Raw genomic sequence first — 18,220 nt, 5'->3', positions numbered from 1 at the left:
TGGCTACTCCAATACTCTTACAATGCATCCTTCTTTTCTTCCTTCCAAGTATTCACTTCTCTGTATGCGACTGGGAAGCAGAAAGCAAGGTTTCCATCTGAACTGTTTTCACCAATCCAACTGGCTAACAAACTAAGTTTGTAGAAAGGAGGGATGCATTTGTTATGAAACAGATACCAGCTATACCAATAACCATTTCCTAGTTTGTCACCAAGCAGCATTTGCAGTAGAGAGGTCTCTGCTGGTCTCCCCGGACTCAGCCAACATGTCATATTTCGTCATGCACAAAACTGATACACAATACATGGTCATCCTTTATACGTAAGGGTTCTAATCAAGTGGACTACTCCATGTCTGATGAAGGATCCAAGGCACAGCAGAAGTGGACACTCAGGGGGGGGTTTAGAAAGGTCACAGTCTTCAAATACTACCGCATAGTATAGAGATTGCATCAATGCATGCTTCAGGAGGGGCATCAAAACATGAGACTAATGAAATTTCAAACAGTTCAGATACTTTTGGTAGCAGTTTTACAGTTTTACTTTTAGACAAGTAGTGCTGGTGAACGTAGCACCTGTGATGTCAGGCAGGTGTTTGACAAAGCAGGAAGGATCTTCAGGTTCCTTAACATATCAGAAAAAGATTATAAAAGAGTTCAGGTGACCTGCTTTGTGAACACAGTCCTGGTTCTACTCTGCAGACAGTGTGGTCTGAAGTTTGTGTGTGTGTGTGTGTGTGTGTGTGTGTGTGTGTGTGTGTGCCTGAGTCTCAGACCATTGTTCCAGTAATACAGCATGACCTAAGAACAGCAAGACCATAGTTATTATACATCTAAACTGGGAACACACTCTCACAAGTTTCCAGGTAGAATGGGATTTTGGTCCCCCGAAACATGTTTTCAACAACCCGTTTGAATTGGATTGAGACATTGATTGAGACATTGATTCATCCATTGAGTAGAAAAAAGTAGCACAAAATCTAAAAAGAACAGGTTTGTGGATTTATTTGCACCTTTTTGCTGTAAACACCGGAAGAAAGAAAGGTTCCAGTGACCAATAGCGACTTGAGTCCCAGAGAAGAGGAAGATTGATTGATAAAAAAAACAAAAAAACAACAACAACAAAATTCAAAGTGAGAAAAAGAGGCAGTAAAAAGTAGACTTTTCTTTTTTTCTTCTAAAAAATGTTGCTGTGGCAAAATGACTACAAGCAAGACTTGCTCCGGTTTTTGTTCTGAAATTCCCAGAATTCCTGAAGCATCCTAGCCTTCCGCCGATGAAGAGTTTCCTGAAGAGAAGAGTGTACGAGAGAGTGTGTGTGTGTGTGTGTGTGTGTGTAAGGCCTTTGAGTTGATCCACAGGAGGTAGAAGAGGGAATCAGGCGATTCCCTCCAGTTCCCGCTCGATCCCTACATACTTCAGAGCATCAGCTTGACTGTACCTGAGAGAAAGTACAGAGTGTCAGTAACAGACACAACCTACAAACATTACACATCACCAATGTCTGATTCAAACCACATGAGGATTCCTCAGTTTACTAACCTGTAGTCAAAGAAGAGCTCCTCTCCCGTCTGGATGGCTCTCTTGGCGAAGATCCCTATCCTGTGGTCCCCGTTCACCATCATCACTAGGAAAGGAGTAAAGAGATGGCAGAGGGGAGGAGGGAGAGGGCACAGAGACTGTTAAGAAATTGTTCACAAACACTAACATTGTTCACCCTCTGGGCTAAAGGATATTGTATCTGTGTAGACTGGATGTTTTCCTTTCATCCAAAATCAAATGGGGAGTCAGTCAGTATCAGATTGAGAGTCATAGACAGACCTTTTGCATAGCAGTTAGGGTTGACGGAATGGTTGGCAAAGCGGATCTTGTTGCCTTTCCTAGTGGCGTCCACCACGAAATCTGAGAGAGAGAGAGAGAGAGAGAGAGAGAGAGAGATAGAGAGCATCAGTATTGCTCTCTCTCTCTAGTAGCATCGTACAGTAGCATCGTTATTATCAAGTTTAGTTGTGTGTGTGTGTGTGTGTGTGTGTGTGTTACCGTTATTGAGGTTGAAGAGGAAGCTGCACATGTATTTGTCGTAGACCTTCCCTCTGCGGTCAGCCTCATCCTGGGAAATTATCTACAAGGAGAGAGAAGGGTGAGAGGAGAGAGAGGGGCGTCACACACTGGAAACACCCTGTTAATTACATGGAATCCCAAACCGCCAGTGATCTTCGCCGTTCTCACGAGCTAAATGCTGGCAGATTGCCGGGCTGGCAAAAATCACATTGTAGGGCTGAGGGAGGCGCCGATTTCAAATGATGAATGTAGTCGCTGCTATACCGTCACCCGCCACAAGGTGGCTGCAGTGCACTTCATTGATTTTCCATCTTATGTGTCATTAGCATTTTTAACATGTTTTTAATGTTCATTTTATATCTATTTTCATGTGAAGCACCCAGTGCATGTAATTTCTTTGTTGTAAAGCACATTGAGCTTAATTTCTTGTATGAAAGGTGCTATACAAATAAAGTTTATTATTATTATTTTCCACACAACGACAGTTGTGGGAGGTGGTGGCTTTGAACTCGATGACATGTTCATCCTCACAGCGGTTAAAGGGTATTTGAAGTATTTCCTTTAAGTATTATCTTTGGCTGTCACCTCGTTCATGTAAATCTTGCACACAGCCTCGTCAACATTTGTTGGCTCTCCCTTGTTATTTGACCAGAACCCGAAATGCTTCCAAATTGCAGCAGCAGTTGCTTTTTGGGGGGACCAACTCACTTGCGCTCACCATCTGTTTTTCTAATTCTCCCTTCTGAGGAGAAGCTGTCACGTGACACAGGATTACCATCCGTTCTAAATAGATAGTCTTTTTTGACAGGTTATTTATTTGACAAATTACATTGTTTCCAAAAAGTTCTGGCATCACCTTCATAGCATCTGAGGACAGTGGTGCTGGACAAACACTCTTAAGGCGTTTATTATACAGTATATTGCATACAAGATTTTTTTTATGACTGTATTGACGGTATTGAAACAGACACCTTTGCTATTTTCCCCAAAACGCGGTATATACCGCCCCAACCCAAATAGACACACCCATAGACACACAGACACACACCTCTCCGCAGTACTCTGAGATGAACTCGTTCTTCTGAACAGGCTCTTTGATGAAGATGCCCCACCCTGCCACATCAGACGGAGCCAACAAAAGGTGCTGAGAGGAGAGGGAGAAATGAGGGTTATCAAATGAGTGTGTTCTCAGTGTAATTTACATTGTCAGTCTGGGTGTGTGTGTTTACAGTATACTGCATATGTGTGTGTGTGTGTGTGTGTGTGTGTGTGTGTGTGTGTCACCTTCTTGGCTCCTCTCTGGATGGAGCAGTTCTTGCAGGAGACGTTCTTGCTGTCCCAGTGCTCTGCGGCCCCGCAGGTCAGACAGAGGTCAGGGTCACACTCCCTCACCGCCAGGTAACAGGGACACTGCTTGGTGTTACACTGGGCCTTACACCTGCAGCCCGGGAAACGGTTCTGACCTACACACAAAATGAAATGCTTTAATTATGTCCACATCAATGTACAATATCCAAAGGACATAAATGCTAGCTCATTCTGACATTATGAAAACAGTCAGTTACAGTAGTGCTGAGCCAACAACCAGTTATGCCGACACATAGGATGTTACTCACACCAAATGATAACAGTGGATTGACAGATACAGTATCAATACTGTAAAACAGACAGTATCCAGCTCATGGGTACAAGAAGCACCGCCTTCTCCATATTGAGCGGCTACCAATAACAGCAGATACTGAGCAATACTTTGCTAAATGTTTGGCCCTTCTCTTAGATAGTACAAAACAAGGTAGCCCGCACTCACTTTTCGTTGCTCCAATTTTTATTTAGCATTGAAAATTTGTTTGTGTTTTTGGTGATGTAGTCAACATGAAGGTTGAAATCAAGTTAGGATCTGATTTCCTTGGAGAGGTGTATTTTCTAAATCTTGTATGTTTATATAAAAAAGAAAAAGAAGATAAAAACAATACTATGTAATCATATAATTTTTTGTGAATCTTGTTCTAAATCATGTCTACACTGATACGTGCTCCAACACACCAGGTGGGGCTAATGATTGTCAATGTCACATTTGTCTAAAAAATGCATTGTTTTCTGTTTCCTGCTATACTGAAGAAGACCTCACGGTCGAAACTTCTATTTTTACTTGCTGCTTGCTAAATAAAAATTGGAGCAACGAAAAGTGAGTGCGGGCTACCTTGTTTTGTACTAAATATTACTGCACTGTCAGTTATAGCTCAGCACCGAAGACAGGAGGATGTGCGTTATTTTTTCTCTAAACCTTCTCTTAGATAGACCAGCCATTTGAAGGCCTCTGACAACAAACACACAGGCGCACACACAGGCACACACACACAGGCACACACACACACAGGCACACACACACACAGGCGCACACACAGGCACACACACAGGCACACTCAAGCAGGAATTAGAGTGGTTAGAGGGTGTGTGTGTGTGTGTGTAGCTACTAGCTAGCTTGAAATGGCCACCAACATTCTAGCAGTATGTGTATAGAGTCAGCAGTATGTGTGTGTGGAGGGACGTGTGTGTGTGTGTGTGTGTGTGTGTGTGTGTGTGTGCTTACACTCAGAGCTGCACTGGCAGAATTTCTCACAGAAATTCTGAGCGGTGACACAGGGACAGGAGGAGTCACAGGGCTGCCGGGGGTGGTCACATGGCTGGTAGTTATACACATGATTGGACGAGCCATCTACAGGGGGAGGAGACAAAGAGCACAGGTCAGAAACTTTTAGAAGAGGCCCCCCCCCCCAAAAAGGAAATGACAAACATGAGAGGGGGGGGGATGAGAAAGATGGGAGAGGGATTAAGACTTTGGAGTGACGGGTCTTCTCATTGGGGTCGTGTGTCTCACACTGGTTGGTACTGGGGGGGGGGGGCAACTGAGGAAGCACGGTGTTTCCTGTCTGTGTGAGCGAATGAGAGACAGCGCTCACCTTTCTTCAGCTGGATCTTCCTACAGTGAGTGGCCCACAACCTGGAAGAGCAACAACAACAACAACAGCTGCTTAGTAGTAGTTTAATGTCCCCCCTATGATGACATTTGATGAAACTTGGGTCTTGCCATAGAGATCAAGAGTTTTGAGGTGACACAGATTCATCTCATGATGATGCAGCGAAATTGATTGCTTGTTGTCATAAGAAAAAACACCATAAAAGTGCAAAGAGGGGGTACAACCCTTTTTTCCAAAAAATACTGTCAAATTCTTGAAATGTGGGGAGGACAACATGTTTACTGTACACTTGTTGGCCTTCTCCATTGGGGTTGATACCAAAAGAGAATCATTTTGTACGGTGTTCCTTGTCACCCATGATAAAATGGACACCCAATGTCATCTGCTAAAAAACCTTCCTGAATAAACTGCAAAACACGGTAGCCATGCCGCCCCATATTTGGGCGTCAGTGTACCTGTGTTTCCTCTTCTTCTTGCGAGGGGGCGTGTCTACGTCCTCCGCTGGAGCACGAGCGATGATACTGGACTCCTTCACCCTGAACTCGTACACCTGGCGGTCAGACAGACACATGGACAAGCTTCAATGACACACTACAACATGGACGGAACATGATGTTGTACGATATGCATACATACAGCTAAGTCAGTACAGGGTTCCCACACCTTCTGAAACATCAAATTCAAGCACCTTTCAAGGACTTTCAAGACTTAACTCCCTCAAATTCAAGGACCCAACACGGCATAGTTTGAGACAGAACTCGTTAACGAGCTAAGTAAAAAAAAAATATATATATATATTTTTAAGAGAGAGAGGGGGGGGGGGGGAATTCAAGCACTTTCAATGACCCATGTCTATTTTCACAAACCTTTAAGGCCTTGATTTTTTTCCCTCAAATTCACAAACTTTCAAGGATTTCAAGGATCCATGGGAGCCCTGTCAGTCATGGCTTTGAGGAGAGGAAGAGAGGAACACACACACACACGCTCTCTCTCACACGCGCTCACACACACACACGCGCTCACACACACACACACGCGCGCTCACACACACACACACACACACACACACACACACACACACACCTGTCTGCAGGTCTTGGTGCCTATGAGGCGTGCGATGGCGCAGTAGTTGTCGTAGTAGGTTCCTATGAGGACCCTGAAGAGAGAGGCCTCGGCTCCACTCCAGTCCACAGCCTCAGGCTCACAGCTCAGCTTCAGCTTCACTGGGCTCTGGCACCGTGAGTTACTCTCTGGGGAGACGGACGGACAGACGGACACAGTCATGCACACACACACACACACACACACACACCCACACCGTTAGGTATGGCACCATGTGTTTTCTCTTGGAGAACAATAACATTTAAGTAATTTTGGACACTTCTATCGACAGCAAAGATAATGTTAAAGGTCTGATTTGTGTGTGTGCGTGTGTGTGTGTGCGTGTGTGTGTGTCTGATTCTGTGTGAGTGTGAGTGTGTGTGTGTGTGTGTGTGTGTCTCTACCTCCCTGTGTGTGTGTGTGTGTGTGTGTGTGTGCATGTGTGTGTGTCTCTACCTCCCTGTGTGTGTGTCTCTACCTCCCTGTGTGTGTGTGTGTGTGTGTGTGTACCGGAGCTGCTGGTGGTCTCGTCCTTCTTGTCGTCATCATCTTTGTCGTTGTCTCGGTCGTCGTCTTTGCTGCCCTCTCGCTCGCTGTCCGTGTCTTTGGTTTCCGAGGTAACCGTGGGGGTGCCCGGGCGGCTGTTGGTGCCCGGGCGTCCCCGGCGACGACCGGCTGGGCGCTTTGAGGGTGTTTTGACCCTCTCGGCAACCATGGGTACCCCCACCTCACCATCAGGGTACTCCCTCACCACCACGTCCTAAACAACCATCACACATCATTAATATGGGAGTTTTACAAATCACCTGTGCCAGTCACAGGGTTCCCACACCTTCTGAAACATCAAATTCAAGCACCTTTCAAGCACCTTTCAAGGAGACTGACTCAATTCCCTCAAATTCAAGGACCCAACACGGCTTGCCAAGCTAAGTAAAACATTTTTGAATCTTTTTTTTTTGAGAGAGAGAGAGAGAGAGGGGAATTCAAGCACTTTCAAATGACCCATGTCTATTTTCAAAATCTTTTAAGACCTTGATTTCTTTTTCTCAAATTCACAAACTTTCAAGGATTTCAAGGACCCGTGGGAACCCTGCAGTCACAAAAACATCCTTTTGTTGTCCCCGTTTTGCAGGCTTCCAGTAGCATTTCCTGTAGCATTAGCCATGTAGCTTCTTAGTGAAGTACCAGTGTTTTATACAGGGCAGAACATTAACGTTTCGGTCTCGCAGCCAAAGTGGATGAGACACTTTAGCATGAAACTGACTCTGCCTTGAACAAACCTCTGTAGTAGGCTTTAAGTTTTCCGCCTCTCCCGTCAAAATACCGCTAGATATCTCCCCCTGTTCCTATCTCGTGTTTATGTGTAATCGAATTTTACTTGAATACTTTGTTTTAAGTCGTAACTAATAAAGCTCAGACTGTTTTGTTTGGAAGTCAGGAGATGCGTGAGTGAAATGCGTAGCAGACATCCAGCTGGAGGAGGCTGGGGCATTGTTACAAATGTGGAAATCAACGGTGACCATAATTGCGGATCGCTCCATTTTAGTTTTTATATTGAAGCATAGGTTGTTATGGTTGAGGTGATAGTTGTGTTTACTGTCATTATGAATATGGTCTTGTTGTGGTTGTGGTTATGTTGTGGTTATGGTCCTAGATGTGGGGTAGTGGTGGTCTAGTGGATAGTGAGTTGGACTTGTGATCGGAAGGTTGTGAGTTCAAATCCCGCCTGAAGCCACACCACTACTAGTGTGCCCTTGGGTAAGGCACTTAGCCCTCAGTTACTCCAGGGGGAATGTCCCTGTAATTCATAATTGTAAGTCGCTTTGGATAAAAGCGTCTGCTAAATGGCAAAATTATTATTTAATTATAGATGTGGTTAGGGTAATGTTGTGGTGATGGCTGAGGTGGTAGTTGTGTTATGAATATGGTGTTGTGGTTAGGGTAATGTTGTGGTGATGGCTGAGGTGGTAGTTGTGTTATGAATATGGTGTTGTGGTTAGGGTAATGTTGTGGTGATGGCTGAGGTGGTAGTTGTGTTATGAACATGGTGTTGTGGTGATGGCTGAGGTGGTAGTTGTGTTATGAATATGGTGTTGTGGTTAGGGTAATGTTGTGGGGCTGAGGTGGTAGTAGACTTGCCTGCACCAGGTACATGTAGCAGTCGTTGCCACATGGTTTACTGTCCACCAGATTCTCCATGTTCTTACGCTTGTACGTGTTTGGAGTGGCGTGGAACGCTGCAGAGAGAGAAAACAGAGTGGTTTAGAGGGCCGTCAGGAGAAAAATAGGAGGAAGAGGAGTGAAATGAAGTAGAATGGCTGAGAGAGATTTGGCATCAACACTTAAAACAGTAGTTGTGATCAGTTGTAAGTAGTAGGAGTGAGAAGAGAGAATGTGTGTGCGTGGGGGGAGGGCAGGGTTAGGGTTATTCCCTCAAATTCAAGGACCCACAGTTTGAGACAGAACTACTTGACGAGCCAAATAAAAATTTCTGAATATATAATTTTAGAGAGAGAGAGAGAGAGAGAGAGAGAGAGAGAGAGAGAGAGAGAGAGAGAGAGAGAGAGAGAGAGAGAGAGGGAGAGAGGGGAATTCAAGCACTTTCAATGACCCATGTCTATTTTCAAAAACTTTTATCTTTCAAATTCTGTTGTAGGTGCGTAGGTGTAAGTGTGTGCATACTCGTACACTCGCGGTGCAGGAAACAGTCGTATTTGAAGCAGCGCCTGCAGAAGAGTGTGTGGAAGGAGTGGAGGCTCTGCTCCCGCTGCACCGAGCGAGCGTTGGGCCCGTCGATGTTGGGAGTACACTCTGGAGGCAACGCACCAGGCATCTGAGGCTCCGTCAACTCCTTATACCTGATAGGACACACACACACACACACACACACACACACACGGTAAGTAAGTACTAGGGGAGACAAACACAGCTCCCTATACACACACACACACACACACACGACTCACTTTGTGTATTTAATAAAGCACTTTGAATTGCCCCTGTTGTATGAAATGTGCTATACAAATAAACTTGCCTTGCCTATTTTAAAGAAACACACACGACTCTCACACACACACACTCACACACTCACACTCACACACTCACGCACGACTCACTTCTCTTTGAGCTCCTCAATGGAGCCCTTGTCAGGGAACATGGAAGAGATGGCCCCAAAGATCTTATCTGAAGGAAACTTCTTAGAGCTGTCACTGCCTTGGCCTGAGGACGTCACACAGAGGTTACACACACACACACACACACACACACACACACACACACACTCTGTGGACCACAGATTCAAAATGTAGCGGAGAAGTGTGATTTGGAACATGGCAATGTTTGAACTTTTTTTTGCTCGGGCGATTGCTTCGGACGCCTCTCTTACTCTCTGTGCTGATCAGGGCTTCCTTGAGGGGGGCTTCAGGGAGGTCCTTGGCCTCACACAGCTCCATCTTCACAGTCCCAAACTCCTGCTCCTCCTCCTCCTCGTCCTCGTTGTCGCTGTACTGGGTCAGGGCGCTCACCAGCTCCACGAAGATTTCGTCGTTGATGAAGCCACACTCTGCACACCACCACACACCACAGAGAGAATCAGGAGATCACAGAGGCCTAGAATACACATCAGATATTTTGAATGGATCTATCGCTAAGCCACGCCCCAAAATAGAAATTGTCCAATCATATCACAGCAAGTCACCACAGGCAGAAAACTCGGACAAACAACTCGCTAATATCTCATGGTGAAAAGCTTTGAAAAATATGTCTTACTTACCAGTAAATCAGAAATGTGAACTCCCGCCATTTGTCATTTGTCACAAGTCATTGAATGTCATTCAGTCATGGTCGGTCAGTCAGTCATTTACATTTACATGCCAGTGTAGCCAGTGTAGTGAAGAGATGTGATCGGGCAGTGCGACTGCCATGTAGGTGTAGAGGTGGTGGGGCCAGTCGGCCAGCAGAGGTGGAGGAGCGGAGGGAACGGGCTGAAGTTTGGGGGTGACCATTGCCTGCAAGTAGGCAGGGGCTGTCCCTTTAGCTGCCTGGTAGGCAAGCACCAGGGTCTTGAATCTGATGCGAGCTGCTATCGGGAACCAGTCACTGTCAGTGAAGAATTTGAGCGAGCGTTGTTTGTTTGTCAGAGTTTTCAAAGGTGGCGTGGCTTAGCGATAGGTCTATTGGATAAAGGTGGAAAGGCGCAATGCTTTCTGAGTTAGTGTGTGTGTGTGTGTGTGTGTGTGAGTCTCACCCCTGTCCCCGTGGACTTTGCCGTCGTAGTTCTTGATGAGTTCCTCTATGAAGGTTCCGTCCTGGTCCAGGATCTCGTCTCCCATGTAGGGGATGTTGTGGAGAACCGTCTCATCCTCCACCTAGCGGAGAGAGAGGGGGAGAACAAGGAGGGGGGGGGGGGTTAAGGAGGGTGGTAAGAGGATGAAGCAGAGGCGAGGTGCGTTTGTTACAGGTGAGGGAGAGATGAGAGTTCTAGGTCAGTAGGAATCCATTACAGCGATTAGGGATAATTTTCATGAAAAGTACATAACAGGGACAGAGAGCACGTGTGTGTGTGTGTGTGTGTACTATAATGTTCTGCTGCAGAGGAGACCAGGAGTACATAACAAGGAAAGGGGTCACAGGTGTGTGTGTGTGTGTGTGTGTGTGTGTGTGTGTGTGTGTGTGTACCATAAAGTTCTGCTGCAAAGGAGACCAGGAGTACATGACAGGAACAGAGGCCACAGCGTTGAGGGTCTTGAGAGGGATGATCTGCTTTGAGAAGTCGGTGAATCCACTGATGGCAGTACACTGCAGGGCAGACAGACAGAGAGAGAGAAAAATAGAGAGTACTGTTAATCAGGAACAACTCTGTACAACACTGTACTGTCCTCTCAAACACCCTCATCTAGTCACAACAACAGAAAATGAACAACATCGATTCAAGATGATCAATAGTATTTGGCTAAAGAGCACCACACACACACACACACACACACCTGTGTGGGTGTGTGTGTGTGTGTGTGTGTGTGAAGCTCTGGTTGCCTCAGCGGTGTTAGGAAAAGGTGTGTGTGTGTGTGTGTGTGTGTGTAGCGCACGCTGACCTCTCTGGTCCCCCGTAAGGAGCTTACAGATGTCATGATGTGAACAGGCTGGATCCGTCTGGTCTTCCACTCCTGGTTCAGGATGTCTGTCCGCTCCAAGATCTTCTGACGGTTAGAGTTGAACATGCTCTGGGTGGGGAGAAAACACACAATGTCAGAAACCTGTGTGCATGGCTTTACCTACACCTGAAACATCTGAGCTGGTGCAACATATGTGTGGGTGTGTGTGTGTGTGTTAGATTCAAATATGCTCTATATGTGGAGAGAGAGAGCATCAACCAGGTTTATTCGTCTCCCTGGACCCATCTTCAGCGTGAGCCGGTGTGTGTGTGTGTGTGTGTGTGTGTGTGTGTGTGTGTGTGTGTGCCTACCTTGACCTCGTCAGCTCGCCTGAAGCGTTTGAGCTGTCGGAGCCTCATGTACTCAGACTTCACCCTCCTCCTCCAGCACACAGGCCCCTTCTCCAAACGCTTCCCAGTCAACACCATGATCAACCTGGAAAACACACAACAATCTGTTATTTTACTATCCACAATATAGAAGCCTTTTCTCTAAGTTTCATAAAACACACAGGGTATAAACAGCAGTTATGGAACTTTGGGGTCCACATCTTATCTTGCCCCCTGTTGACAGGGACACAAACACACACGCACACACACACACTCTGTTTCCAGTCTCCACTCTTGCACTGTATAGCCTACGGAGTCAGAGTGGAACATTTCCATAGATAAGTTCAAGCCCTTCTATTGCAACTTCTCTCATTTCAGTTGCAGTAGATATGGGACAATAAGAAGAATATCATTGGTGAATGTGACAGCGGTCATTAGCATAGCCTCCTGTGTGTGTGTGTGTGTGTGTGTTTGTGTTTCTGTGTCAACCACGAAAAACTCTTCCTAGTCCAGGGCTCCACCCATTTCCTGGTTGGAAATGCCATGATCCTGACTGGAGCAGGTAGTCCAGTCTACTCCACCAATCAGCAGGGGACACCTGGACTAGTGGCAGCCAACCAACCACATGGACTAAAAGACTCTAATTGCCTCCCATCTACAACTGTGTTTGCCACACAGCTCCCACCACTTTGATACATAGCCATGTCTGGTGGATGCATTTGTTTAGTTGTTACTTTGACACTGTGTTTTAGTTGTCACTTTTGTTACTTTGAGATTATGATATGCTGACACTTTGATTTGTTAGAAACACGTCCATGATGGATGTGTTCATGATTGATGTTGACACTTTGATTTTGTAAGAGGCATTCGTTTTCTAAGAGTAGGTAAAAGTATGCATTTTGTTGTTCGTTGATTGTCACTGTTTTACATGTAGGCCCTGACACAGAGCACCTAGTTTAGACACAGTAGGGTTAGGGGCGTAGGTGAACAGTTTTGTGTATTCTTGTTTAAATGTCACTTAATAAGCCACTATCCTGTATTACTGTCACTTTCTTATCTTGAATTCTGCCTATTGTCTTATGTCTTGTGCTGCAACGCAATGTCAGGAACAGAAGCCTAAGAATTTTACTCTCTTACACTTGTGTGATGTGTTGTAACAATAAACTTGAAACCTTCCTCCTAAATAACCATGGTAACTGTCCACCAGCATGGATGCTCCTTGAGTACAGAAGCCAGAATAGAACTAGACAACTGTGCGGTCGGCCCAGTGGTAGTCGAGGTGGTCTCCCCAGGCATAATGGCACGGGCCCAGATTTGAAAGTGGTACATTTTGTTAATACAGTGCCCTGCATAAGTAATAAGCATGTTTTTCTTCTTTTAGCTCTACTCTCTTTAGCTTTTAAATCAATCAAAGATTGCGAGATCCTCAGATTTTATTTGAAGGTATTGGTATACATCCAGAAATGATATTTTACACTTTTTATGCATTGTCCCCCCATTTCAGGGTACCCAAAAGTAACGGGACAATTGTCTTGACAGGTAGTCAGATGTTTCTGATTAGTCGCATGTGTTCCATCACATCATTGGTGCATAAGAGAGCTGCCAATGTCTAGTATTGATTCTTGGCTTTGGACTTGCTTTCGGAGTCTGTCAACATGAAAACCAAAGAGATGTCAATGAAAGTCAAGGAAGCCATTATTAGGCTGTAAAATCTGCTAAAGAATGATTAGAAACATAGGCAAAACCTTAGGCTTGATTAAAAAAAGTAGGGATGCACCGAAGGTTTGGCCACCGAATATATTCAACCGAATAATAGCAAAAAAAAAGCACATTCGGTACTCGGACGAATGTGTGAAAAGACTGAATGTTTACCGCCGAATAGTAGACGTTTATTAATGATGCGATCAAACAGTGCAACCAACCCATGCTGCTCTGTTAATGATGTTCTAATGCTGTTCTTATTTATTTATTTTTAGTTATTGTACTTTGTTGGTATAGCCAAATGTTTTTATGCTGTATGTAAAGCACTTTGAATTGCCCCTGATGTATGAAATGTGCTATACAAATAAACTTGCCTTGCCTTCCACAGTGGATGAGCCAAGAATGCTGATAACGGTAAATAAATCAATATTTTATAGACAAATTATAACATATATGACATAGGACATGAGACGAGTTATATTATTATGAATGCTATCATATGATGCTATCCAACTTATGTTCTATTGATGAATCTCTAGTTCTGGGGCACAATGTCACTGACGACAGTGAGTCCACTGATTAAGTGAAATGTTATGTACATGATCCATCTGTTGTATCTGTAAGTTCTTGATCTGTTGATACAAATGGGTGTACAGAGTTCATCATCAACAGGCAAACACATGCACAAACAAAATGTTATTGCATTACACAACTGATTCAAGGGCATAAAAGCTGTGTCCTTCCTATTTGTTGAAGATTGAAGAATTTCTTCAGAGAAAGAGATTGTTCCCTTGTTGCAACTGGATTGTAATAAACCTATTGATTGACTATACCTGATGTTGCTAATTCCTGAACCTGAGAATAAACTACACCCCTCCCCCCTGGTGGTCCATCTGTCTGGCCCTGTCCGGACTAATCCAATCTCCCATCTCATTCGTACTGGAAAGATTTCAGAAGGCTGCCATGGAAACCTGCATCGCCAGATAACACACTTGATACTTGGTGGTTATGTTTCCCTTAAGGCTTAGCAGCAGGGATCACTGGTCTAATACTTATACTACTGCCTATACTTACAGTGAATGTTCATGTCTTTTACCTAAATATCAAACTCACAGACAAGACTCAAGCCTGTAATCCTAGACTAAAAAGCATCTTCAATGGAGATTTGATGAAACCGGCTCGTTAACCCCTGAAAATGATTGGGACCGTTTTTTGTTTGTTTGTATTAATGTGGAGATTCAGGTTTCCATAAACTGTAAATATCCTACAAAGATATACAAATATGGGGAAGGGGACAGGGACACTTAAGGTTATTAAATTGATAAGATGATTGTGGTATTAAGATGAAGCAGGTAGCTGAACAGCGCCCCCTATCCGGCATGTTGAGGACAAGATATCCTAGTTTAAGTCAAATGTGACTTTGATGACATTGACGTCTCAACTGTGACCATTTGGAGACAGACTTGTAGCGGTGGCTCTCGGCAGTCTCGCGCACGTTTCCCTTACAACTTCTTCATGTTTCTCTTAACTCTATTTCACTTCATTGACTCAATGATTGAGGGTCTTTCTTCAAGTTGAGACAATGCGGAAACTCTTAAGCTGTGGGAAAAACCCGGCCTTCACAAACATCGCCTCTACAACTCAAAACAATTGGACTAGTTTGACACCACGTCGCTAGATTTAGATTAGCCCACTTGTAGATGATTTACTGTCATATAAACAGCTATAATAAAAGTGTCATTTCCCCATAACACTTCTAAACACAAGAACAGATGGATCAGCCAGCCACACAATCATATCACAACGGCTCATATAATATGCACATACTATCATGATCTCGCTGTCATAAGCATAAAGCATGTCAGACTCAACAACACAACTGTGTCAACTAGCCTACCTTCACATATAGCACAGAGACAGCTAACAGCTTAGCAACGAGCATTGGAAGCAGCAAGCTAGCATCTCTCTGTGGCTGTTTTACAATAATAGTGATTTTTGACAACGTTTCCTACCGGCGGGGAGAGGTCAGGGGAGAGGTCTCATCCACTGAAGTGACCGGGGGTCGATGGGCCACACAGCGAAAGAGATGGCCGGGATGATGAGAGAGATGACCGGGATGCTAGCTCGTTAGCCGGGGGGAGATGGCTCAGACACCGGCTTGGCTCGGCACACAAAGCGGGGCGCTTCTCTCTCAGTCTGCACTTCCGAATATAAACTATACTGTTAGACTGAGACTGTCAATGGTGATACCACCGTGTAATCTAACTGTTAATCTTGTAATTTAACCGTTTGTCTTTATTTCAGTGTTTCCGCCTCAGCCACTTATTCAAACCGTCTCTCCGTTCCTTTTGACTCAACATTCGCCGCCCACTCCGGCTACTGCAGCTTCAATGAGCGCCAAACACACGGACCAATCACCGACGTTGTTGCTGAAACTACCCAGTGTCGCGCAACCCGATAGGTTAGATCGTATCACAGAGCTAACCAATGAGAGAGAGCGCAGCGTCGGGGGCCCCGGATGGGGCACATGTGGAGAAGTTCCCTTTGTTCTTTTTCCGTTTTTAACTTAACGACAGAAATCCCAAACTGTTTATGTTTTTTAAACAAGGGAGTGTTTTCGTTTTCGCACATGATTTGCAACTATTTGTAATGATTTCGCCCCCCATGTGTTCGTGTTGACGTTCGTGTGTTATTATTTGTGAAACATGTGTTGTGCAATTTTCACTTGAGATGTGTAAATAATAGTGTTACAGCAAGGAAAGGTGGATATGTTGTTCATAGTAGGCAATTGTGCACTGTATCACTGATACGCCTATCGATAGCCTCTGTATTTCTATTCTAGCCACGGGATGTAAAGCCTGTTATCACCGGGGTGCATCTCACTACAGTGAAGTGGCTTCCTCCCTGACTCGTTTCCCTCTACTTTTGACAACTAATAATAATTGAACAGGTGAGGGTAATGTCCGTCCAGAGTAAAAGTCTATAGTAGAAATCCACCACATTTACAGTACCTTCGCCTTGACCGTTTTTGTTCAGACTCGTAAGACACGGCACAGGAGATGAAGGGAGCAGTGTGGAATTTTGAGATGCCCCCTTCTCCTCTTATGTGCACCAGGCCAGGGTCACCCAGTTTGTTAAGCCCCGCCCCCTCCATACGCACGTTGGATGGCATTCCCTACAGAAGCCCTGCTCAGAACTGTTCACATGTCCCATATACCAAAAGTGACCCCCATCTACACCCTTTACGGTTAGCATTGTTTCGATAGACAGAAGATGAAATACATGCATGTCAAGAGCCTGATTAGCAACACAAGATTTCTACATAATATATACAGTATTTTAAATATTTTTTCTACTATGTCTCATAATATGATTAATGTAATATTTATTTTTTATTCAATATTTATCTTGTGATATTGCTTCAGGCACTAATCATCCTTATCTGATATATTGTGTTGTAATCACAGATGGCTCTAGTGTGGAGTTTTGTAGAACACTTGTGCAATCTTCAGCATATCAAGTTCATACGATATGAAACATATACAATGAAAAGAAATTGAATGCATGGATATTTTATTGAATGAATGAATGAAGACAGTTACTGGGTCTTCTTGGATTAGCATTTGCATGACAGCAGCACAGGCCAAGATTGTTGACAGCATCCTTTGACCATCCTCATGAAGAAGGAACGCTTCTGTTGTTTAGGAGGTTCATTCTTGACGTCCTCCTGTCCTGCATGGGGCTGGAGGCTGGCAGGGTTTCCACGGGTCCTTGAAATCCTTGAAAGTTTGTGAATTTGAGAAAAAAAAAAAAAAAGGTCTTAAAGGTTTTTGAAAATAGTCATGGGTCATTGTGAAAGTGCTTCAATTCCCCCCTCTCTCTCTCTCTCTCTCTCTCTCTCTCTCTCTCTCAGTAAATAAGTCTTCTGTATTGCTTAACTTTACACATATTTCACAATAAATTGTTTTGCTGTGCTGTGGTAGAGAAGGCAAGAGACCATCTAATGTTCACACATTCAAGCCTCTCTTTTTAATTGTTGTCTGTGAGCGGATAGTTCCTATTATATAAATTCTCATCTAGATCTGTCTCAAACTATGCCGTGTTGGGTCCTTGGATTTGAGAGAATTGAGTTTTGAAAGTCCTTGAAAGGTGCTTGAATTTGATGTTTCAGAAGGTGTGGGAACCCTGAGTGCACCTTCCAACCTGATCATTCCAAGTAGTATGTGGCAGGCGAGTCATAGACGCACACTTGCCTCGGATTTTTTAATTTGATTTTTATTAGGAATTTACATAGGATAATTTACGCATCATGACACTAAGTAATGTCCAGAGGATAGCACTTGAAAGCATTATTTAAAACACTTGTCCTCGATGGAAACATAAAATTAAATAAAACAAAACATCACACAGCATAAAACAGCATAAAAACAGCATAAAGACAGCATAAGAACACAGCATAAAAACACACACATTAAAACACACAACATGGAAACATAAAATGAAACAAAACAAATCGGAATCACCCTCCCTTTCTTAAGGGTGAGCCATTAGTTCTCCCCATAAATACTTTTTCTTCCCCACAAAAAAGCCAGACGATCCCGTGACGATCAGACGAACGAGGAGCGTTGGAGAATGGCCAACCGACACTGTCGCACTGGAAGCCCTACTTGAGCCCGGCCTGAACAGGCCTTGGTGAGGTGGAAGGAATCGGGTTTGTTGGGCTCTTGGCTGCTTGTAGTGGTGGTGTCAGGACAGGTACTAGGGGCATCTAGGACATGACGGTCTTCGGGGGGGAGGACTTTGTGTTTATCTGGGGCCACCATCACATCTCCACTGGAGGGCATCATCGCCTCAACTTAAGCGGAGGGCCACCGTCTCATCATAACCAGAAGGGACCACCCT

General features: G+C 44.5%; 1 protein-coding gene across 3 annotated transcripts; it reads right to left on the bottom strand.

Annotated features, from left to right (window-relative positions):
• Positions 1-889: 889 nt before the first annotated feature.
• ezh2 (enhancer of zeste 2 polycomb repressive complex 2 subunit) lies at positions 890-11,716 on the bottom strand (the record flags this gene model as incomplete). Of its 3 annotated transcripts, none has more annotated exons than XM_080542795.1 (19): positions 890-1,439; positions 1,541-1,625; positions 1,820-1,900; positions 2,039-2,120; positions 3,108-3,203; positions 3,344-3,522; positions 4,650-4,775; positions 5,020-5,060; positions 5,493-5,587; positions 6,121-6,287; positions 6,649-6,898; positions 8,278-8,375; positions 8,821-8,996; positions 9,255-9,357; positions 9,524-9,700; positions 10,385-10,505; positions 10,816-10,935; positions 11,229-11,357; positions 11,600-11,716. In XM_080542795.1, the coding sequence occupies 19 exons, from the start codon at positions 11,714-11,716 to the stop codon at positions 1,376-1,378; spliced, it is 2,307 nt and encodes a 768-aa protein (XP_080398921.1). In that variant the 3' UTR covers positions 890-1,375. The 3 variants fall into 3 exon arrangements, with proteins under 3 accessions (XP_080398921.1, XP_080398922.1, XP_080398923.1); XM_080542796.1 differs by having other exon boundaries at positions 8,827-8,996; XM_080542797.1 differs by having other exon boundaries at positions 6,649-6,880; positions 8,284-8,375; positions 8,827-8,996.
• Between the last annotated feature and the right edge of the window lie 6,504 nt (positions 11,717-18,220).

Source organism: Nansenia antarctica (genome assembly GCF_963989245.1).
Source record: "Nansenia antarctica genome assembly, chromosome: 12".
Lineage (NCBI taxonomy): Eukaryota > Metazoa > Chordata > Actinopteri > Argentiniformes > Microstomatidae > Nansenia > Nansenia antarctica.
Note: the sequence above shows the minus strand (reverse complement) of the source record. Positions and strands in the feature narration are given on the sequence as shown.